Below are 24990 nucleotides of genomic sequence, written 5' to 3'. Positions count from 1 at the left end.
TACAGCATACTTGCAGAGTCATTGTTCATTAAATAGCAGTTTCACAGAAATCTGTACATAGACTTAGATCTCTAATAAACAAGCCAGAAGCAGCACAGGAAGGACTATATATAAATTGACTTAGGGAAAAAAACATTCAAAAGCACTGGACTTATTTTAAGTAAATCATCTTCTTCTAGGTGATACAGCACATTCATTACATTACACATTAAGTGTTGGGGCTTCAGTATATTGAGTGGTTGTTCATTATGCACATGTTGTCTATAAGAGCCCTGGGATTCAAACAGGATAGTTTTTATGATTACAGGAATAGGTCTTGTCACAAATTTAATGTGAATATTAAATGGGATAAACAGATGGTACATGATGTGCAGGGCTTCCAGATATTCTGTGTCTGATTTATAAAACCAGGAAAAAGAAAAAATGTAATAAATAAATACAGTTAGGCAAAATGCTGCTTAAAGTCAAACTGACATCAAAGTAAAATAACATTATTTTGTATCGCTTTATATCATTGTATATACAGATCATGTGGATAATTTACCTAGGAATAAAAGCTGTAAAAAGGATAAATGCTAACCCTCTGGATCACATTTGAAATCTTTCGTTTATTCGGATCACAAAAAAAGACATGTGGAGACATTTATTTTCCCTTCTTAATTAAATAATTTATTTACCAATAGAGCACCACAACAATGTGTTACAATACATCATAGTGGGTCAACAGCATCAACATCATCATAAACAACAATAACAATATACAGCTCTAACACAGAGGTCACTGATATGGTCCTCGAGGACCCTCGGCCAGTCCACACTTTAGTCCAGATCCTATCAGAGCCAGGTAGTTCGAGTTGCACAGTTCTCTCTTACATGGCTTAATATGATCGGAAATGGGGAAAGAACACCAAATGTGGTTTGGCAGTGGGTGTTGGAGGACAGGATTAAGAAACCCCTGTTCTAATGTGACAATGGTTGTGCTTCCTTCTATTTCCTGTGTCTTAAAGAGGTCCACTAGCACTATGAGGGAGCTGGGGTAGAGTATGGTATACCGTCCCTTACATATCATATAATGGTGGAAGAGATCATTCTACACTGATCTGAGCAGTTTTCTTTTTGCCTGGCCGAATTTCCTTCCTGAAGTCATGTCATCAACACTTGCCTTACTGCATGTTGAGAATGAGGGAGCATGAACTGCATGTTAAAATTCAACAAACAGGAAAAAGTTACAAATAAAAAAAAGGTAATAATAAAATACAGTCAGTGCAATTCTTCGTATCAAAGGATCTCGGTTCCTTGGAACGGGAAAATAAACAAAGTAGGGGCTTTGCTCTCAGATTTGAATGCAATTCAAAGTTTCTCAATGGCACATATCCATCCATGGCTACTTGACTACACTTGTATGGCTGGCCTGGCCCCATTCATGCCACATGTTGAAACTCGATAGGCTGGAAGTGCAAAGGCTTTTACTGACTCTCATTACCATAGCCAGCCACAGAGACATTGTCAGACATCTGTTCTACATGCCTCTAATCACTTGGCAAAAATCCCTCCGCTGTTGTCCTGTCCTTCCTCTGACTTTCCTGACACAATCTCCTTCCCAAGCCTTCCACAATACATTGTCACCTGCCATAACCCTGCTCTCTGTCCCACTCTAATTACATCTCATCACATTACTTCATAAAATGTTGACATGACTGTACCTAATCAGCAGAATTGGCTATATAGGAGCTCTTAACGTTCTTCTTAAAGTCTCTAAGGAGAACAGATTTCTATTCTGTTTGTGCCTTATAAAATAACCCCAATTTTTTTGAGTGAATGTGTGGAGCTGCAAAAGTTTTTGCACTGCAGTATATATATAATATTATGTTATGTAGTGTGTGTGCTCATGATCACTGGGCGTTGCAGATGATAAACATAGATCCAGAGAACATTTCGGTTTAACAGACTGATTCACAGAAACTCTAACATTATGCTTTGCACATCTTCCAAACTGAAAAAGCATAATGATACAGCATATTCCTAAACCCTGGGCGGATCATGAGGCAGACTTCACACCTGCTGCTTTCATAGTCATTTTGCTTGCTTTTTTGGAAGTTCAACTCTTGTTTAGCTACAATGGAATTTAGCTAAACTATTTTCAGTCCCTTTGTGTCTCTCTGTATCACACAAATCTTTTCACCTTTCCCTTCGCCGTTCCTCTTCCCGTGTCTTAGCCAGGAAAGTCACTAACAGGCCCCGTTGACATTAAATAAGTGAGGTCTTCAACAATTTCCAAGAATCAAAACCAGCTTTAAAAATAACAAAAAACAAATGTTTCTACAGATTCAAGGGACGCATAGGTAGAGAAAGAAAAGAAAGAGACAGAGTTTGCTGTAACTGCTTGCTGAAATGAGGGATTCTCTTTTCTACTACATCACATGTAGACACTTAATCTTGTACTTCCAGTGTTTGCCATACTCCCGTCCTGGTGTGATGAGTGTGTGAGATGAGATGTACTAAAAGGGCTATTTTGTCCCAGCACACATACACACACAAACACATATGCGGACACTTAGGTGCAAACTCTGTGTGCGCCTTTGTGTGCTCACTTTAAACAAATACATACTGTTGAAGGAAATGTACATTTCTGTTCCCGGCCTGCACAACAATTTCTCTACCTGTGTGAATGAGACAGTTTGTGACTGTATTCAAATTTATAGTGTATGTGTTTCATGACTGTGTGTGTGTGTATCTGTGTATGTGTGTGTGTGTGGGTATGTGCAGCGTTAGCCAGTTCCTAGCTGCACTTGCAGGACTTTACAATCATATTGGAAAGCTGCTCGATTTTGGGGGTCTTGCCAATGAAGTAAAGGATGGTAAGAGGTTCCAGGTCTTGAGAAACGCAGCACGGAGAGGCTGATGCTTCTGGATTAATTGTGTTATATAGACCAAGGACCTGAGAGAGAACACAATAAACACCATTTTCAATCCATCTTGCACACTCCAGTGTTGTGGCATGCACAAGTAACACCAAAGATGCATATTGTTTTTTCATGCATTTTTTTTTTTATTCTGTAAACAAAATGAAATGTCAAAGTATTACACATGAGGTCACATACCCACAAGTAAATCTTTATTTGACTAAAGGCGGTAATTCATAATATTTGACCTCTGACCAGGAATAAACTAAGAAAATGGGAGCTTTAAGCAATGATGTTTCTTAGATTAATCAACACACAGATTAGCCTGTTTAATCTCTAGCACTGACTATGCGTTTCTCTGTTCTGAGAGAACTTGTTGCTTCAAAAAACAAAGATGGGTTTTTTCTCCTTACTTTAAAGCGTAAAACACTAAAAGATGACGTCCCACTTGTGAGGTAAGGTGAATAGAGCATTATGAAGAGAATTGAACTGCTTTTGGCCAAACTTAGCCATACATGATAATAACACATTTTTGTTAGACTGACAGAGAAACAGACAAACGAAAGAAACCTTTTGAAAGCAAGGAAATGTTAATTCCCAAGGTAAAGCATGACTATCCTGTACTGCTTAGTATTTCTGCCTGTTTGTATTACAATTTTTAATGTAATCTGTTAATTGTGTTACATTAACATATGATGCCGATCTGCAGGAACAGGAAAACCTTAAAATAAAATAAAAAAGTACTTTGTTTCTGATTACACTTTCTTTTCCAAATTAGTGCAACCAATAGTTCCAGTGACTGATGTGGACATTGTGTAAATACATGTACGAGAGGCATTCAAGTCAAACCAAATGAAATTATGTTTTTTTATAAGAAGAAGGCATAAAACTGATTTGAAGAATTCAAGCACAATACAGTGATGAGACTCTTAGTTGCAATAAAACATTCATGCACACCAGTTGCACAGTACAGGAACTAGGCTGGGCGTTATCGCCACATCCCTTGTACATGTACATCACCATTCTACATGTTTGGCCTGTTAAAGGAGTTCCTGAGAGGTCAGCGTTTCAGACGTGAAGCAGTCAGTCTGGTAATGGCTCCAGTGTACTGGAAAAACTTTCTACCTTGATGGTATGTAAGTACTAGTGAAATGCTAATAAGGGCCTTCATATGGCAGGGAATAATGGTAGTATTCTCATAATTGTGTTCTGTTATTCTGCACAATCAAAAATCCCAATTTGACTTGAACGCCCTTATACATTGGGTTGGCAAACTGTACAATATATTGCATTTAACAGTACATTTACATTTTAATCAAAAGCAGTGAAGGCTTTTATAGTTTAATAGCAGTCCAGACCAATAATTAAATAAATCCCTAAGTAACACACTTCTTAGCTAACACATTCCACTTATAAAACTGCAAATGTACAGTAAACAAGCATATCTTTTGATCAATTGAGCAATGGAAAACTCCACAATTTATGGAAATAATTGTGCATACGGACCATTAATAATTGATGGCCAAGGTTCTAAGTTATGGAGTAGCAAGCAGGATTATCAGAATATCTGATCTGTTCCTGATTTGTGATTGGCCACATAATGACATTATTATTATAATGGCATCGGTCACTCAATCATTTCTAATACTTTTAAGATACTATTAAGATATCTACAATGAGTTGATTAGGATTTAAATCAACTTGAGCCAGATATGGCTTATTAAGCCTGCATAATATTAACAGACCTCACTAATACAATCCAGGGTGACCGCTGAGACAGCAGAGCAAAAATTTGGAGGCAATTTAAAAACATGTAAAGGTAAAAATAAACATATGTTTCTAGGATATAACTGTTAAAATAATATTTGTTTTTGCTCGAAATTTGCCTTTTTGTTTGCACATATGCTCTGGTGTGGTACTCTGGTGTGGAGGAATCTCATAGGCCAAGCCATATTATGTGATTGTCAGGGACAGTCTATAAAACAATACACCTTGACTAGAAAACCTTGTGTTGTGGTTCTGAATCGCAAAATAAATTAACCAGAAAAATATTCTTTAAAGATTTTAGCACCTAAGCTCTCGTCCTATATTGAGTATAGTTTATGTTAGATATTTTACCTTAGTGTGTTGGGTGTCTGCACTCCAGAGATAGGGACATGCTCCAGCACAGAAGTTGGCATTGTACCCTTTTGGCTCATGGATCCACCTCCATCCCAGATCCTTCTTGAAGTCAATGTACAGTGAGCGCAGACAGCAGTTGTCCTGAACATTCCTGTGAAATCCAAGAGCAGATCCTTTTTTTTAATTTACAGTCTGGATGCATGATGGGAAATGGTAAAACCCTGGTGTTTTCCAAGAACTCTTTCCTAGCTTAAAATGGATTCTTTAGGAATTCTGACCTGGAGCAGAAAGCGGCATCCAGGGCTCGTTTCTGCCTGTGGCTCTTGTGCTGGGATTCCAGGCGGTAGGATGGGAGCAACATGAGCAGCAAGTGTGGAGACCTGCCACTGTGACGGCCAGTGATGCTATCAATCCCTGTCAAGCAGCATCCCCAAAACTGATTAGCAAAGCCAGGAAGTGAGAACATTTTTTAATTCAGTAATCATGGAATTTATTGCAAGCATTTAATCAGCTAGGTGGATTTAGAAGATTAGGTGTCCTGCCATGAGACAGAATCAAAGAGCATCTGTCAGATATATTATTTCAGAGTTGGAGAACTCTTGTCTGACTGATTAAAAGGAAAACATAAAAAAAAAACCTTGTTGAACCTCAGAAAGACATGACACACTTTCTCAATTTCCTCTCCTCTCACACATGCATGCATTCCAACACTGCGACCCACCTGCAAAGCGTGCCTCCAGCTCCTCACTCTTGTTTGGGATGATGTAATTATTTATTGGCACAAACGTGCAGCAGGGACAGTGCAGGCTGATCTTAAATCCATTGTTTCTGTCTGGAGAGAATAGGGAAGAAGTCAGGCCGGCTAACCTACTAGAGATAGATAAGCTCACCCTAGAGCTGGCACAGGATTTAGATGACTAAGTTATCTCACTTCCACTCGCTACCATGTGGGGGTCCAGTACCAGTCCTTCAATCTACACTGAGCCAAGTCATGCATTTATCACAGCCCTGCCAACACTGCTGACTAACATTTAGTGCTCTTTGATATTTTACACATGATACTGCTTGAGACTTGAGAACAGATGTCTGTGGTGGGGTGGATGTGGTGGTGTTTTTTCTTTAGTTGTGCACAATGTTTGGGGAATGGATGAACAAAAAATACTTTAACACCGCTTAAATAACAAATAAATTATTGCATAATGCATCATTTTGTAAATATTTACCAATGTATACATTTTTTAGTCTCATAATGCATATGCTTTTTGTTTCGCTTCAGTTGGCACAAAGTTCCAGTTTTGCTTTAAATGTTTTTAATGCCATTTAAAATGTCCTTGTAAATGCTGTTTATCGTTTTTACATGCAAATAAGTATGATAATTTCCGTCAAAATATGCACATTCATATGCAGTTCATAAAATTCATAAAATGTTCTATTTTTCTGTCATCGATGTCTCATTTATGTTCTTTCACAGCTTTCCGACACAACCAGAATTGATTAAATGGGATTATTAAATTGTAAGAAATAGTTTAGAACCATAAATTGTCATATTTAGTTTTGTGTAAAGGATGTGTAAAAACACACACATACACACAAACTATTGCTCACTTTTTCCCTTTACCTCTGTGCAGTAGCCATTCGCTGACTGCTTCGGTTACATCAAAGGACAGCCACTCGCCCTCTGTCCTTGTGCGCACCACTTTGCTGTCGATGTAGCGTTGTGTTACCGATGCGACATCCTTATTTCCAAGGACCTACAAAGAGAAACAGCAAAAAGTTCAGCACTCTCAACTAATACTTCTCAAAAACTTTGCAAATCTTTCCTTCCTTTCTCATTCCTCCAGCATACCAGTGAGTGCAAAATAAAGATTGGCCATCTGCCTGCTGGTTAAAGCCAAAGCTATAAACAGTTCAGCTGCAAAGGTCTGGAGAAGGCCCCGTGCCCCATCTACATCCCACCACCTACTCCACCTACTCCTTCTTTACTCCACCCCTTCCCGTTGGAGGCTCCCTGATCGATTAGCCAGGTCTGGGAAAAAAAGCTCGGAGGAGCTGTGCTGGCGGAAACAGATGCTGGCCGGACCACGCTGTTATTGCTCTGTCCTTCATGGCTGTGTGTTTACATTGGACCATGCACTCCTTAATGTGTAAAACACTGCTTGGTCTGCAACGCTGAGAAACTCGGCCTGCCTCGCCTCCGTGGCAAATGTTAGACACGAGGTTCATGCTGGGTCTAAGCTGTAGAGGATGTACACTAGAGACCCACCACTACACTACAGGCATCTGAAGGAGGAACTGGGGCCTTGTACTGATCAGCTCATAGAAAAGCTGTGCTTTGGGACCTGTAATTTGGTTTCACTATAGGAGAAAGCGATACAGTACAACTCATTGGCAAGATGTTATGAAAACTGTAGAACGTGAACAAGGAAGGAATAAAAAATGTCCCTGAGTCATGATGTAATGATATTTATAGACAATATGTTGAAGAACTCTTTCTTTTTTCCTTGTCCAGAGTAAGACAGGCTAAAACATGTCCTATAAAATATGTCCTATAAGTAGCATGTAGGTTACTTTGGATCATGGAGGGATTACAAGGCTGAAAATGTACTTTCCTCGTACCATGTACCACATACATCATCATAATCTTTTTGTTGGGGAGAGTGAATCCCAGCTTAGCTGGTGTTTACGGCACTTGTCATGGCTGCCTTTAGGCATAAACACCATAGTGTGGAGGGGCCAGAGAGGTGCGAGTGGGAGATTCATGCTTTCTATGTGAAGGAGCACCGTTTAGTGGATCAGTACACTTTACAGCTTCATGATGGATGAACATAGATGGATTATGCATGATGGAGGTGTTTGTATGAACGTTACATTAATTATCTATTTGTGACAGGCTACGATTCAGGTTTATAGTAGAGCAATGTTCAGATTAAAAGCCTGTTAAGAGAGCACAACTTTAGTAAAAATCTTATAACATTTCTTACAACTAGTTCATTAACTTTTATGAGTCTTATGAACTGACTTACCACTACAACTTAAGTGTTAAACATTGGCCATTGCTGGCCCAATGTTGGCTTTATAACTCTATAGAAGGCATGAAACCAAGTATGATGCAGCATGAACAGTGTTCTAAACAAATACAGACACAAATACAGACGGAACATTATTTGATTTTATAGTTTGCTCTTCTGTATAAATCTTCCAGAAAGGCAGATGTGCACCGAGACTGGAAGTCCAGAGGGTGCAACAAAAAGATGATTTTTTTATTTCTATGCATGAAAAGCAAGTGGTCAGATATGACAAAGGCCAGATAAACTAAGCCCATGTTAATTATCACTTTTATGGCCTTTTAGTCAAGTATCTTTAGTAACCAGCTGATCAGGTTTCATATTTGGGAAAATTAATCTTTGGGAAATGGAAGCAACTATATTTGTTAGAAAATGTGCGTTAACCCCTCCATTTCAGGCCCACTTTAGGTTTAAATCTGAATACAGATATAGATATGGATTAATGATGTAATAAACAGATGAACATCAAGATGTTGGCAGATGCAGATAGAAAGATTAGTCTATTTCTAATTAATTAGATTTAAGTCAACCATAGCTATTTGCAAACAAATGCCATTTTGTCAGCTTGTACTTTTACTGGATTATGCTTTAATTTCTAGACATGTATTATGTAACTGGCTCACCTGATAAAGCTCAATACGCTGTTCGGATACACTGGCCTTTGGGTTCTGCAGCCTGAAAATCCTCAGCTCTGCCTTCACCAGGTTGGACGCATTCTTCTCCATGGAGCTCACGTCAAACCTGAGCCATCTGAAGTAGGCATTGTGCAAGAACTGAGAGATCATATCTGTAAGACAAAAAGGACACACTTATAGACAGTCAAAGACAGTCAGAGCCTTGCAGGGCGTGGACCTTTAACATCATCTGCAGTGTTTTTTTGTATATTCTTGGTGGGGCTTTTTCACTAGTGATTAGAAGCTGCTGCCAAATGAATGGGCTTGATAGAGGAGCCATATGGTGGATAAAGCAGGGTTTTAGAAGACTTCTGGATTGCACCTGTAGTACACATCTCATCAGTTATTCAGCCAAGGGTTACTTGAAGGATGTTAGAATTGATGTTTAAATGTCTGACTTAAACAATGTACAGGACTTACATTTAAATTAATATCAGAAAGACATATAGGATAGAGTTTTCTCTTTTTTTTGGTACTAATAAATTTGTCAGGAACCAGGGCACCATAAGAAATGCTTAAAAATGGAGGTTGTAGTAAATAGATCAGAGACAGCTGGGGATATGGTGCCTCTATGAGCCCAGTAGTACAACAACACTTGCATAATACTCTAAACCATGTGTAACAGCTGTGTGCTCTGACCGGGTCTTGTACTCCATGTAGCAACAGCACATTGAACTGTCAAACAATGTAATATGAACATCTTTTAACAAATAGGTAAAAAAAAAAAAAGAATTGCATTTGCAAAAAATTGCAGCAGGTTTCACGGTTGCCATCTAGATACACATGAAATTTCCCACAACCACAGCCTGAAGCTTTACATACCTCTATCCCTACCACAACTGACCCCCAGTCATGTGCAAACTGTGTGCACTTAGCATGGCCAGAAAGGCAGAAATCATGTATGTCGTTTCACTGGCTGTACTAGAGCCTGCTCAGTGGTATCGGACGCAGCCCGACGCCCAAAATTGATGGCTGTTAGTGTGTGCAGAAGCCGGGGATTAAGGAACTGCGGTGCTTTGTTTAAAGAGCCTACACGAGCAGGATGTCCAACCAAAGAGTAAAAAAATGCTTAGCAGCTGCTTCTAGAGTCAGCATGACAGCAAGTTCAATCACGATTTTCAGGGAAAAACCCATTTACTAACTTCTGCTTCATGGGAATGAAGTGTGTATGTGTGTGTGTAGGGTGGGGGGGGTTGGAGCAGACTGAGGCTGCTTTGTCCATGGATTTGCGATGTCAGATGTAGTAGCTGCCTCTTTACGGTGCTGGATGGACATAGAAAAGTATGAGTTTTGGCCTATTTTGTAATAAAAGTGTGGCAGAAATATGTGTAGTGGAGACAATATAGAGCCATACAAGCAGCGTTTAAGCAAACAAAGTGTTTCCCAAAGCCAGGCTTATGAAAGCCTCTCTCTCTCTCTCTCTCTCTCTCTCGGATGATCCTCCTGACAGGCAGCCAATACTAACTTTTCACTGTATGACCAGAAAGACATATGGGCCAAGACTAGCAAAGCTCTTGCTAGCTTATTTCCCATCCATCAACAGAAAAAGAGGGGGAAAAAAATCACACTTCAAACCTCCAGTAGGCCATCTAAAAGAGCAGAGTTTATATAAACTTCTCCCAGGCATCCTGACTCTATGAATGACTCTGCTGTGTTCAGCTTTGCGCTTGAGACTTTGAGCTTACAAAATACACGCACTGCTGTGATGAACACACACTATTGTGTGTTTACACACAAATTGCATCACATGTGCTGGCATACTAAGAAATAATGAAACCTCTAATCCTAATATGCCATGTTTTTCCTGTCACACTCTGATTGGCTGGGGAATTTGGGCTGACTCAGTAAGCAAACCACCGATTTACTGAGGTCGAGAGGCAAAGAGGAGAGTAACCACGTTACCACTGATTTATATGAATGTGACATGAACGTGATCCACCACAACTGGCGCCACTGTGGTTTGAGTGCCTTGCCCCAGAAAGAGATTTTAGCTATCTTTCAGAAGCGATTACTCATCAATTAGCACTTACTTTGTTCTAGGCATTTATTCTATTTTGGCCAACTGTTTTATACACTAGGTCAGGGATCTTCGATCTTCTATCCACAAAGGCCACAGGATTGCATTCCAAACAAGCAGGACCCCTTACTTAATTAGTTTACACGGGTCTCCAGTATGGTCTCTGTATTGGTACTGGTAAACATTATAGTTGATTATAGACGACTTCTGTATTTTGCTTTCACTGGCATAGTGGGTGGTGACTATTATTAGGAGATTATGGGTAATAGATCACTAGCCTATTTACTAACAGTAAGAGTGAACCATGATTTTTAGATTGTCATATTACTCTGACATACTAATTCTAAACCATTTTAGAGCAAGAAACCAACACACCATATATGTATTATAATTAGTCCAATTTGTTGGCCTCTCCGTGTCTTTGTGGGATTTCTCCAGGTTCTCTGGTTTCTTCCCAGAAACATGCTGGTAGGCAGAAGCCGGTTAACTTGCCCATGTGTGCATGACTGTGTAAATGTGTTTGCGTGTGCATGGCACACAGCGAAGCACTGGCACCCCCTAAAGGGTTTTCTACTTTATGCCCAGTGTTCCCACCAGAGGATCCAGATCCACTGTGCTTTTGACCAGACTAAAGCAGTAACTAAAGGCAAATAAATATATCTATATATTTACATTTTATATAAAACATTTAAAACCTCAAACATTTACCATCATTCAGATTTCTTACACTTGCACAAACACTGCCCTTGCTTCATTCTCATTTTCTTCATTTCCTCATTTGCCATAAGCTTCTTCATCTCGTGCCATTACAAACATTTGGTTAATAGATCCTGAATGGCTTCCTGAGTGAGCAGTACTAGTGCTGAACAGGAGGAAACGTGAACTCTTAAAACCATCAAGCAAGAGCTTCCTTCCTGAAGGAGAATGCTCGTGCAGATGCCTTTCCCTCCTCTTCCTGCTTGGCCTGAAGGCCTATGCTGCAGCAGGAGATGATACTCGTTTGGTCTGTTGATAATTAGCCACCACTGCTCGGCCTGCACTCAATCGGCTCGAAGCCAACACATCTCCGCACCACCCAACAACCATAAGCCTCACCTCATTCACCCTCAGAGACACACACACGCAAACTGAGGACGAAATGGTTGCGTCCCTGCACATAATATGCGTACTAGAGAAGCCCTGAGATATGTTTACCCTAACCAGGATCTTCATCTTGGGGGTATTACATTAAGTAGACATTTGTTCCAGCACACTGGAGCCAAGCCTCCAGTCTGCGCCAGTGTGTCTTCTCGCTGATCAGGAGACCTGTGCCAGGAATTCGTTCCCAATGTCCTTTACTCGTTTGTTGACCCCAGATTTGTTTCCTGTGCAATGGATTCTCTCCAGTGTACAGTGTGCATATATAACCGTTGTTGCTGAGCAGACAATTAGCCTCACTTTATACAAATCACATTGGAAATGCACAGTTTTATGGTTGTTTAATCGAAGGGCGAGATAAAGTGAAAAACATACTGTATAGACCACAACTGTATGAAGTCCGATCCTAACTGTACAAACATGATCAAAATAATTGTTTGTGCTCTTTCATGGTTAAAGAGGTGCATGTTTTATTAAAAAAAAAAAAAAAATCAAAATGGAAACTTAGTTTAATTCTAATTTTATCTTATATTCATAACCGAAATAAGCTTGAGCTTTGAGTGCACTCAGATTAAAAGACATTATTTCGTTTTTTTTAACCACTTGAAATTGAAAACTGGTAAGGCAGAGCTAAAAAGTTTCAGGGCGAGTAGAGGGGAAAGAATCTGACCTACTTTTGAGCATTTCTCACTTCTATAAGATATGCTGTCAAATTTCCCCTGCTTCGTCTACAGAAGGACACACTGTTCTCTTCTTCTCACAGTTGAGGGCCAGAAAAAGACCAGATGAAAGCACTGATCACATAAAAAAAAAAAAAAACACGCAAGATGAAAGCACCGATCATAGAAAATAAATGACGGAGAGGTAGAGCAGTGCTCCGAGGTCAGACTATCCTTCCTTTTGTTACGTGGCAAGACTGCAGAGTTTAAGAACACTACTGGCTGAGTCAAGGCCTGGAGAACTGGAACAGAATCCAGTCTTTGCAAAGAGAGCAGGAAAACAGAGGAGGAGTGGGAGTGGGAGAAGAGAGATTGAGAAGCAATGGGTAGAGCGAGGAAGGAACTGAGGAAAGGTGGGGAGAGAGTGAGAGAGACAGACAGAGAGAAAGAATTTGAGACAGAAGAGTGCTCCTGCTTGTGCCATTTCATGCGGATGCCTCCGCCCAGCCACTCACCTGCCAATGGCAAATTGAAAACAACTCTGTGCATAATCCCTGGGAACTAAAAATACCCGAAGCTTTGAAGACCTGTGCACAAACTCCTGTCAGTCTGCACACGGTTCCTTCCCAGCAACAGTCCAATCAACACACACGCACACATAATCACGATGAGGAAAGGAGCTAAGAGATAGCTGATGTGGAAGGGACTGATGTCCTGCTGGCACTCTGTACAGGCTTCCCTTCAACTGTTGTATGGCAACCAGAAAACAAGCAACTGCAACTGAATGTTCCCAATGACCCTGCTAAAACCGGCCCAGATAGACAAAGCTCACTCCTTTATCAAATTTCAGCATTGCTGCGTGGTTGCCATGGTCTCATGGATCATTTGTAAAGAAACATTTCTGGAAAAACAGAGTGTGTACAGTGCTACTTCCTGTGAGCTCTACAGCAGAACTGTGAACTAACAATACAGATAAACAATAACCGGGTGACAGTTGGCAGATTCTCCTGCATACACACTCAGTGTTTGAATTAATTAATCTCCGCTATTCTCCACACGCCTTCTCAGGCCCAGTGCATCCCTCACTCCTACGGACCCGTGAGAGATAGATGGGCTCCAGATCTCTTTCCCACACTAGGATTTACTTGTGTTAGAATATCATATTACCCAGGACCTGTGCTCTTGCTGTAAACAGTATGAAAGTGTTGGAGGAAAAGTTGTTATTCTTTTGCGCTTTCTCTCCCTCCCCCCCACCTTTTCTCTTTTTCTCGTTACTCTCTCCCTAGTTACGCAATAGAGTTTGGCCGCTGGAAAAGCGGCGCTGCGTCCAGGTCTTGCGTAAGTTTACCGAGCCCCTCTTTTCACAACAACTCATCATGCAGTGTGTGCCCATGGAGTAATTTCTAACCTTTGTTGAGTAGAAGGCAGATTTCCTATTCAATTTAGAGCATGAGAAACTAGACGTTCTAAATCTAGTAATGTATCTAGTCAAAAATTATGAGTTGGGCTAAGCTGATCCTTCGGAAAATGCCCCTGACTTGGCACATTTCTTTCGAATACTGACATCACATCACCCATGCATACGCAAGTATACCCACACCCACACAATAAAAACAGCCACAGAAAAGAGGCTGAAGGATCAAATCGGAGTCATGGATTTAAGTGTGCAACATATGTCTCCCAAAAGAAGAGCAGAAGCATATGAAGCACAAAGCCACAGATTGAATGCAGTTGCTGGCTAAACATCCCCTCGATTATGCTCTCCAGGCCTGTGTTAATAAAGCGCTATCACATGCATGTTCGCTCCTTGCGGGTTGCTGTAGATCAAACTCTATTTGTTTCCAATGATATCGCACAGATGGGTTGCACGGCAGCGAAGGCTTCCCCTCACGCAGCCTTGTGCAGGGAGGTGGAGGCCTCAGCACGGCTCCGTGTGCTGGGTTGATTTTGGGAGAGCCCCTCCACACCACAGTGTTTATTTACAGTGCAGGAGGGAAGAGGGGCTCGAGTGTTCTCTTGCAGTCACTAAACATAATCTGTCATGCACACGCACCAGGCTTCTCACTAAGCTGCACAAACACTGACACACTTCAACCTCTCCATCCCTCCCTCAGCTTCTTTTAAGCTAGTGCTGTGAAGCAAGCATATATTACTAAAAAACAAAACAAATCTAAACAAGTAATGAACATTACAATGTATATTATTATTTAAAGGTTTAATGGCTCGTCTGGCTATTGATGAAGGATACAGTGAAAAAAGACTGATTGGTTAATAAACTTCACCCATTAAATACAGTTATTCACACTCTATATACTGATTTGTCAAAACTCCTATGTGTATATTGGCACATTAGGGTAAGCACTTAGGTTTTCCAACATGACTAATTCTTCCACTTAAGTGCTAAGTGCTAATTAAAGTTTAAAACCAGGAAAATTTAAACAGACAAACTTTTCTCTTATTGCTCATGGGCAGGGAGCGGTGTGTTCGAGCTGTAGCAACGCTGCTGTTAGTGCATTAACACTAACTGAGAAAGGATGAGAAAGCCCTGCGATGCCCTAATGTCTGGTTTATAGTTTTGTGTTGAAGCTGTGTTGCAATGCAGAGATGAGATTTATAGGTAAACATGACACACAAATCTATAATGACTTCTTGCCAGTGGGCACTAGTTGTAACAGAAAGGTATGTTTGATTGCATATGCAGAAAAATTATCATGGGTGTTGTGATCCTACTTCTTTAGATTGCGTTCAAAGATTTTTAAAGATATATTGCCCATATTCCCTATATGGCCAAAAGTTTATGGACACCTGGATGTCCACCCCCAGAAACCATTCCAGAATTAGGGTCCTCTTTTGTTATACTGTTCAGGGAAGGCTTTTAACTAAATCTTGGAGCCTGGTTTTGGAAATTTGTTCATTTGCCCATAAGAGCATGTGGGAGGTCAGGCACTGATGTTGTGTAATAAGGCCTGTGGCACAGTCAGCCCCAAAGTGTTCAGTTGGGTTGAAGCAAGTGTCCTGTGCAAGTTCTTTCACTTCAACTTGTCAATCGTGTCTTCATGAACACTGCTTGTGCACGGAGGCACTGTCATGCATGAATAGGATTGGACCCCAGGTATTGATGAGAAATTGAGGAAGGCCAACATGTGTACACACTGATCAGACATAACTTACCTAGGTTTTGGCTTCCCCTTGTGCCACTGGAGATGTGGCTCCATGGGACCTCTTGGGGAAATCTTTTGGGTGCTGTGGGTTGTGGGTTGGGACCTCATGGATTGGACTTTGTGGATCTGAGATCTGGGCAGTTTGGAGGCTTGGTTGGCAGCCTTGAGGTCTTTGCCTGCTAAGCCTTGTACGCATCAGGGTGTGGCTCACTGGGAGTTCTTATACCTTTCTGTTGTGGCCAGAATTTACTTTTTGGGCAGTTTGTGCAGCATTGCCATTTCTGTGGGATTAGGCTGGGTGGGCTTGCTAATTAATTTTATAAAATTTACCCAATTGTGGTGTTAATGTTATATACTTCCTATATTGCTTTACTATGTAATATGTCTACTCTTTTGTTTATCTTCTATATTCTGTGCAGATAATCCAGAACAATACTAAACAGTTCACTAAAAGGTCACCTTTAGTAGACTTGTAAAGAGACCCCCAAAAAAAGGGTGATATTAAAGGATGATGTGCTGTTTTAGGTCAGTCAAATATATTACTTATAACACCAATGAGCGTCAGAGATATGCATATGCCAGTAGGAACCAGTATGCACTGACTTCACAGTAAATCTATATGACCTTTACGACCCAGTTGTATTCATACACCTGCATTTCATTTGAACACTGAACAGACCACTGTAGCGATTTCAGTTACAATTACTTAAGGTTAGACACCCAACATAAAAGAAACACATGTTGTCATTACTTAAGTATGTTCAAAGTGTGGTTGTTTAAATAATTTATTATATTGACCTATAATATGTTCTACTGATAAGGTTGCTCACCTTGAGTAATTTATCTTTATACTTCCTAGCTGGTCATTACACACACCAAAATACTTATATAGTCTTAATGCAGAAGAGCTTTTTTTTTCTTGATATTTTTGCATTTAACATTACATGTATTTGCATGGATTTTGACGGAGCTAAAAAATATTCTGTGAGACATACCTATTGCATAAAGAATATGCATGTAAGAAAAAATAATAATGAATCAAATTTAATTACCTTATTTGGTTTCTGTTAACCTGAGCTTACAATAGGAGTTTTAAGATTACATTTATTATTCTAAAAGCTGACCTGAAACATCTATTAAAATGCTTTTAACAACCACTCAAAATTGGGTTTTGAATAATTTGAATACCACTTAGCACAACCACAAATATGTGAGTGCTTTGTGTCTATTAAGTGCTTCAAGTACAATATTTTTGTAAATATTTGACATCCCACTTAGAAGTACTCATGACAGCTCAATGCATTTAAGAGCACACTTTTGCCTCTTTTTTAAAACAAATTACTATCTCAAATGGCCACATTAATTTATTTGCACGTTCCCAGGCTAGAAGTCAACCATTTATGTGTAATCAATTTGAAATCACAACCTTTATGGCAACACCCATCAAACAACTTAACAGTTCAAACAATAGCAAACTGTGCATACTGATATGGCCAAACTTCAAATGCAACATTTGCAAACCTCTAACTCCATGCATGCACAGTGGAAGCCTTGTGTTCATCTGCACTTATCCACAAGGCAGCTCTATACTTGGTTGCAGGACATGTGCGTTTACTAACATGAAGACAGGGTACTGGTATGCTAAAGTTTATGCATGCATGGACATTTAATAGCTCAGCTTATGTGCAGAGAAAACAAAACTGACCAAGTGCATGCTACATTAGATTTAACAGATGCTCCTTTGGGACACTGCTTCTTCTATTTGGATACCTGACCTTGCCACTTTGTGTCTAAAATATGTGGCAGAATAAACCATGTATCAAAACTTGGAGCCTGTTGGAGACATCAAGTACATTTGGAACTCTTGATACAGCCGCAGTGTGCTTACTAATAAGGCAAATATTCTGAATTCTGGGAAAAGGCTGAGTGTGTCTAATAAAAAAAAAATCAGCATAAAAATAGCTGGTTTTGGAAATAATTCGTTTTAGAAATTTTTGAACACAAACTGAATAGGGTATCTATGCTAAATGTGTATGCCAGATTAGAAAGGAGGAGTATTGAGTGGAGAGAGGGAGGTGTGTGGGGCAGAAAAGCCTGAGAGAGTCTGGACAGCATATAAAGGGGGAGAGGGGTGTAGGAAAGGGAAAGCCTCTCTGGTGACTAGCACACTCCACACCCCAGCAACAACGGGTCTCCGGCTGGAATTTTCCATGGAGCATGTGGCACAGAGAAGCATATATGCATGCTACCTCTACTGCACTCCAGGAGTGTTTCATGGATTTTGAATGCTCTGTCCCTGTGCACAGTTCACCCCAAGGAAACTCTCTCTTTTTGTTTCCCTCCTGCTCCCGATCTCTGCATTTTTGTGCTGCTTCCAGTACCATTGTGCCCTGCAGTGCTGCATGTGGGGACTTCCTGGTGCCCAACCAAATTAGTCTGATAACCCTGTGCATTTAGGCAAGCTTACAGTCAACTCTTACAAATCAACAGAATCAAAAGTAAAGATCAGTAATGGATGAATTCTAAAATATTCTGCCTCTCTTCTCTGTGTGTTGACACAGTATTATTTATAACCCATAAATACCTTCCAGACTGAGGCTGGCACCAAGCCAGATTTAATCATATTAAGGGTATTTGTACAACGGATAGGGCCAAGAATAATATTTAATGCAAACTATACCTTGGGGAATATAAAATATCTCGTAACTATATTTTCTCCTCTGTGCTACGTATATGCTGGCATTTGATCTGTGAGGGGGAAAAACCATTTCGGAATGGATGGCACAATAAGTCCATTGAATGTTATTATTTCGCTTAAACAGTCATGACTTTGTAAACACCAATGTGCACAGTAGGCCTGTGTAGGTACACAGTGGCATATTATTCCAGCAGATGAAGGAGGGTCTAATGAAATTAGTAGGCCTGCTTACTGAAACATTGTTGTGGAAATGGCCTGTGCAAAAAGGGTTAGGTTATCCAGCACACAAAAGTGGCTTCATGCTGAGGATTAAAAGTAACGTCTAGGTGATAGTTGCACTGTCTGTTTCTCTTTGTAGTTTGTTTTTCAATCAATACATGGGTGCATGAGCATGTGCTGGCATTTCAGAAATGTTGTTATAGAAAGCAGAAACTGTGTGTGCTTGCCAACAATTGCAGCAGCTCAAAGAAGTGATCTAAAAAAACGTGCAGCTAAGATGTTCTCAATGCATTTATTTAAAGAATAAGAAGCTGTTTGGCAGTGACCTTTCATTCTTGCCAAAAATTACTGCATGCATTCTTTAAATCAAACCAGCCGCCAAAAAAGGCCCATGGTGTAACAGAGACAATAGGTGGTTAAAATGCTATGTGCAATGCTTATTAAAATATATATATATATATATATATATATATATATGTTATAATCACTAAAGCTATACTGTACTATAGTGTACTTATATTAATAAAACTAATGAAATGCCCATCTTCTCCTACTGGGACATAAAGTCATACAGTGGGAATCTTGGAATGAATTGTTGAATCATACAGTAGAGGACGTCTATGTTTCATATGATAAACAATGCACACATTTACACGCACCTGGCTCGTACTATGGAATATTAAGACACTTTGTAATAGCAGGTATACCACTGTGCATCACTCACTCGGGGGGTAGTTGTTGTTGTGGCTGTGCAAGTCGATTTTGTGCACCTCCTTGGCGTAGTACTCCTCCTCGCTGCGCTGGCGCTCGCAGGTGGCGGCGCGCTCGTTGGCCTTCTCCTGCAGCAGGTCGCGAGTGCTGTTATAGATGGCGATGATGTCCTGGGACACGTCTTCAGGCTCCGGGAACTCGTCCGGTGGCTTGCTGAGTTTCAGTTTACTTAGGATCTGGCCGCGGATCGCCTCGATGCGTTTCTTCATGAACTGGTCCATGTCTAAAGTGCTGCACGTGGACAAGCCGAGCGCCACTGCCACTAGATCCAGGCTCAGGAGAAGGCTCACTACGAAGAGGTTCATTTTTTTTTCGGGGGAGGATGGCTGGGTTCCTCCAGTCACCAAAAGTAAGCTAGTTTTAGAAGCTATTATTAAGGTTTGTGTTTGCTGAATTAAAGCACAAGTATGATTTTTAAAAGTAGACGATCAATGCATTTTGTAGCCCATCATAAAAACTTTAAGCTATACTAGAATCATTAGTCGTGGATCTGTTTCGTCTCTGGATATCCATTTGGCGTGACGGCACTGACAAGTCGTAATTTTGCTGTTTATATATGTATATTTAAAAAAAAATCCTGGTAGAGGAGAGCAGATCGCCTATATGATCACACAGCAGGACGGAGAGTCTCAGTCACGGCCATCTGAAGTCTAATTCTAGGAGCGAAGAGAAGCGCGTGCGGGTCAGCGCACCTCCACCGCATCCGATACCGCGCGCGCGACTCACCTCACTTCACCTCACCCCTCGCGCTGCGCTTCTTTACTGAAACTCGGCGCGGTCCGCTCGCGCGCCGTCGCGCATCTCCAGCGCCTTCCGAGTCGCGTAGTGTCCGCGCGCGCGCGCTATACGGTCGCAGAGCAAACTCTAACAGTGCAGTGCACGCGAGCAGAAAGGCGCAGAGAGACGAGAACGGAACAGACGAGAGAGGCAAAGAAGTTATTTTCCTTTCGGCGCGACGGAAAGAGCGTTAGCGCGCTTCTCCATCCCTTCTTGTGGAAAACGCCAGTGCCGCGTGCCAGCGCGCACCATCTCCTGGCGGCTGGCTGGACAGAATGGGTGCTTTATAAAGGGGACGCACCTCACCACGTGCTTTCGAGCGCTTTCACACCGAGCTTGTGGTCATCGCCCTCAGATCGACAGGAGTAGACTCCAGCCCACGCGGACACGGCCACTTATTATCCATATTGCTGCGAGTGTTGACATGGTGCAAAAAGACAGAAACGCACAACCACAAGGTCCTAATGCCGACCGAATAAAATTCCACCAAACGCACTTCATTTATATTCCTTTGTACTTAAATACTACGGCACATTCTTTTTTATCTTTTCCAATTCATTTCAGTTAAGATTCACTTTTAACGATGGATATTGTCCCAAAGCAGATTTACAGAATACTAATAATATTTTTTTTTTCTCATCAGCATTTATTTAGGCAGGAACTTCTCCCAAATAACTTACTGTATGTTGCATCATTTAATACTTGGCTACATTCACATTGCAGGCAAAATCCTTTTTGATCAGTTTTTCCCCATAACAGTGTGAAAAGCACAAAACACATGTATTCTGATCTTTTTTATTCTGATTTAGGCCACTTACATGGCCTTTGTGGCCCTAAATCAGATACAGACCTAATTATAAGTTATAATCAGATACAGACCTGTTATAAGCAAAATTAGAAAAGGAAAAATTTGACAACCAAAAATAAATAAATAAATAAATGTTTTAAGGGAAAAAAAAATCAAGACAGATAAAAAAAGCAAGGACATCAACCATATAATGGTTAAATAAGGTATCCTTTTTAAATGCACCATGTGACATTTCATGTTCCTTTGAGCATGGGCCAGTTTTGGAGTGTGAGCTGTTTAATGTCAGATTACAGGTCACTCTGAAAACACACTATGAATAGCCTAAAAATGCATTTGGTCAGTAACTCAGATAAAAGCTACATTTGCTTGTAGAGTGAATATGGGCCAGTGTCTTGTTCTGACTGCATGTTTCACAAATCTGACCCTTAGAACTGAGAGCATCAGAACGCATTTGGCTCTGTTCAGACTGGTAGCCTAAATCTGAACAATTGTTGCTCTATCTGAATTGGTTGCTGTTGTAATGATGTCAGAAGTGTGGGTATACTGTAGCAGATGTGTTGTGTGACATCAAATGCTGGCAAATTATAACAACCAACAGATACTTAATTGAATGTCACGCAGTTCTTTTTTAGCATATGTGGTTGGGTTAGGGTAACCAAACACGCTGACAATAAACAAAAACAAAAAAAGTACGAGAGAGCGCTGTGCCGAGGCTGCCATCAGTGGCACTGTCTTGGATTAACATGTCATCTCCACATCTTCTGATTCTAATTCTTACTCTGATTCTAATAACAATAAGACAAAAAAAATGGAGAGATCACATTCCCCCAAAGTGCTATCAGACAATCTGATTTAGGTGAAAAGAGCATTTAGGCTTATCTTTTGGAATCTGCATTGAATCTGATTCCAACCACCTCTGGAAGTGATGATTTAATGTGGTTTTGTACTGTTCCCAGCCTGAAACAGTCAGGCAGCCTGAAACAGCCTTAACTGGTTAACTTGATTACCCTACAGTTGCTTGCAGCAAGATATGAATTCACAACCTTTCAATAATATTCTCAGCCTTAACCACTGAATCATCCCATTCCACTTTTTACAGTGCTTTTAGTTTTAGAATTATTTTTAAGTTGTTTGACAACAAAAAGGTAGCGGTGCTGAGGGACTACTTTTAAGAAGTGTAATGCATTCTTTTGCTCTTCAGCTATTTTATACGCACATCCACACCACGTGTTTGATTTACACTTATAGGGAATTCCTTTTTTTCATCTTTTGCCAAAGTACCCCCTCCCAACCCAAAATCCAACGATCAGTCAGCTATGACAGGCTGTCAGAAGTGTTTTGGCAGGCCAGCCACCTGTGTGAACCAGATGTGGTCACTAAATCAGTACTTATACTACCAGATGTGGACCAGATAGAAGGCTTTAATTGTGTATGTGTGTGTAGTGTATTGTGTTTCCATATTGGACATTGTGTTGAGAAAGGCACAAAGTGCACTCATTCATCCACCTGCTATTTTTTAAACCCTATCGCTGTGACCTACACAGGTGAATCTCTGGAATTTAGTCAGCAGTCAGCCCAGTATATCAAGCAGGAGAAAGAACACACAGAACGTTAGAGGGGACACATTCTAAGGCTAAGTGTCAACAAGGCAAGGAGAAGGCTGGCATTCTTGAGTGAAAGGGTGCAGTGTTGCTGTGACGAATGGACACTTTACGTGGCGAGACAGGTTGACTGAAACGCAAAACCTTGCCCTCTGTGGGCGATAAGGCACTCAGCAAATATTTCCATTCAATGTGTGAACAGAGCTGGGAGGAAGATGAGAAAAACGTGAAAAAGTGCAGTCAGCAAAAATCTTCATTCCACCATGACTGCTCCCTAAAAGGGCACAAACACTGCGCAAGACAGATTTCCTGGCAACCCTCCTACCGAGGCATCCAGACAGACTTATACTGGGGCTCACCACACACTCACCTAAATATAATATATTTTTGTGTGCCTATCATACTTAAAGACGCAAAAGCAAACTTATACATTGGGGTCTTGAAGAGCTCCCTGCTCTGAAGTATGTTTACATTAAGCAAAATGGGGTTTTTCCCTCCAGGTCACAGAGTCATAAAGTGACCTGACCATCCTGTCCTAAAGATCAACGTTTAATCAAATTTCTATAGTTTGGCCAGAGCGCCACCTTGTGGTCATTCTAGAATCACTATAATAATAAAAATGTTCCCCTTTAGTAGCAGAAAGGGCCATTCAATCCTAAACTAAACTACATATTGCCGAATACACAAAATAACTTGTGTAAAAAAATTATTCTTTATAAGCTACATTTATTCACGGTCGGGTCTGTGTGCATGGAGTGTGTGCAAATACACATAAGCCCCCTGCTGTACTCTCTGTACACCCACGACTGCGTGGCCACTACCAGCTCCACCACCAAGTTTGCTGACGACACTGTTGTGGTGGGCCTGATCACGAACAACGATGAGACGGCCTACCTGGAGGAGGTTGGAAATCTGGAGAACTGGTGCCAGAGAAACAATCTCCTCCTGAACGTCAGTAAGACAAAGGAGCTGATAGTGGACTTTAGTACAAAGCAGGTGAGGAACTACCAGACCCCCGTCATCAACAGGAGCTCAGTGGAGAGAGTGGACAGCTTCAGATACCTCGTTGTTCACATCACGCAGGACCTGGCATGGTCCTGTCACATCAACACCGTGGTAAAAAAGGCCCGGCAGCGTCTCTACCACCTCAGACGCTTGAGAGACTTTAGACTGCCCTCCAAGGTGCTCAGGAATTTCTACTCCTGCACCATCGAGAGCATCCTGACGGGAAATATCACGACCTGGTTCGGGAACAGCACCATTCAGGACAGACGAGCTCTACAGAGGGTGGTGCGATCAGCTGAGCGCATCATCCGCATCGAGCTCCCTGACCTGCAATCGATTTACAGCAAGCGGTGCTTGACCAAGGCCAGGAAGATCGTAAAGGACCTCAGCCACCCCAATAACGGACTGTTTACTCTGTTGCGGTCTGGGAAGCGATTCCGCTCCTTGAAGGCCAACACAGAGAGACTGAGGAGGAGCTTCTTCCCGCAGGCGATAAGGTCTCTCAACCACAACCACACCACTATGCAGAACTAACACAATTTTTTCATAATTGGTCAAATCTATCAATCTTCTTACATCCATGAACACTATGGACAATTAGACGCTCACCTTCCTTCATATATACACTACATGTCGTACGTTACATCCTGGACCATTGCACAAAGACACTTTAATAACTTTGCACACCTACCTTCACAACTACACTACATTTTACAGTTTTACGTTTACATCCTGGACCAGTGCACAAAGACACTTTAATAACCTCTGCACTAAGACACTTTGTTCTATGCATATTTGCACACACCGTACAGTATATTTAAATTTGCACAGTATATTTCTATTTTGTACATCATATTTCTATTTTTATTTTTAGTTCTATTTTTTCCTAGCACATTTCTATTTTTATTTTTAGTTCTATTTTTCCTAGTTTAATTTAATTTTTTAATTTAATTTCTATCGTATTTCTTTTATTCATATTTATTTCTTATTTGTAAAATTTAAATCTCTTTTAGGCTCAATGGCAGTCGTATAATGCATTTCACTACATTTCGTACTGTGTATGTTTGTGTATGTGACAAATAAAATTTGAATTTGAATACTCTTGAGCTTTAAATCCTGCACGTTCTACTCTATGAGAAATCACTGATGCAATATAGATGTGGTCAACTCCTCCTGGTTGTAACAATAATGCTCTGAGGTGAAATGGTAATGTTACTGCATCATGACAAGCAAAGGTGGGCAACCTTAAGCAGGGAGATTTAAAACATTTACGTGAGGTCAATGATCTTTAACCAAGTATATTTTTCATAACATTTGCATTTTTATAGCTGTCAGTAATGTATCCGATTATATGCGATTAACTTTCTCCGAAGA

At 40.7% G+C, this 24990-nt stretch overlaps 1 protein-coding gene across 1 annotated transcript; it reads right to left on the bottom strand.

Moving 5' to 3' along the window:
• Positions 1–642: 642 nt before the first annotated feature.
• tgfb2 (transforming growth factor, beta 2) lies at positions 643–20592 on the bottom strand. The gene is made up of 7 exons (XM_053493786.1): positions 19379–20592; positions 8713–8876; positions 6643–6775; positions 5746–5856; positions 5303–5438; positions 5022–5175; positions 643–2938 (listed from the first exon to the last, which is right to left on the bottom strand). The coding sequence occupies exons 1-7, from the start codon at positions 19728–19730 to the stop codon at positions 2780–2782; spliced, it is 1209 nt and encodes a 402-aa protein (XP_053349761.1). The 5' UTR covers positions 19731–20592; the 3' UTR covers positions 643–2779.
• Between the last annotated feature and the right edge of the window lie 4398 nt (positions 20593–24990).

The sequence above is a fragment of the Clarias gariepinus genome, chromosome 4, assembly GCF_024256425.1.
Source record: "Clarias gariepinus isolate MV-2021 ecotype Netherlands chromosome 4, CGAR_prim_01v2, whole genome shotgun sequence".
NCBI lineage: Eukaryota > Metazoa > Chordata > Actinopteri > Siluriformes > Clariidae > Clarias > Clarias gariepinus.
Note: the sequence above shows the minus strand (reverse complement) of the source record. Positions and strands in the feature narration are given on the sequence as shown.

Bases quoted from the DNA above. Each gene is read 5' to 3' on its own strand.
- tgfb2 (XM_053493786.1), bottom strand. From the start codon at position 19,730: ATGAACCTCTTCGTAGTGAGCCTTCTCCTGAGCCTGGATCTAGTGGCA. The intron at 8,877-19,378 runs GTGAGTGATGCA...TTTGTCTTACAG, and splicing joins CAACAACAACTACCCCCCGA to ATATGATCTCTCAGTTCTTG. The intron at 5,857-6,642 runs GTAAAGGGAAAA...TATTCTCTCCAG, and splicing joins CGAATGGCTACTGCACAGAG to ACAGAAACAATGGATTTAAG.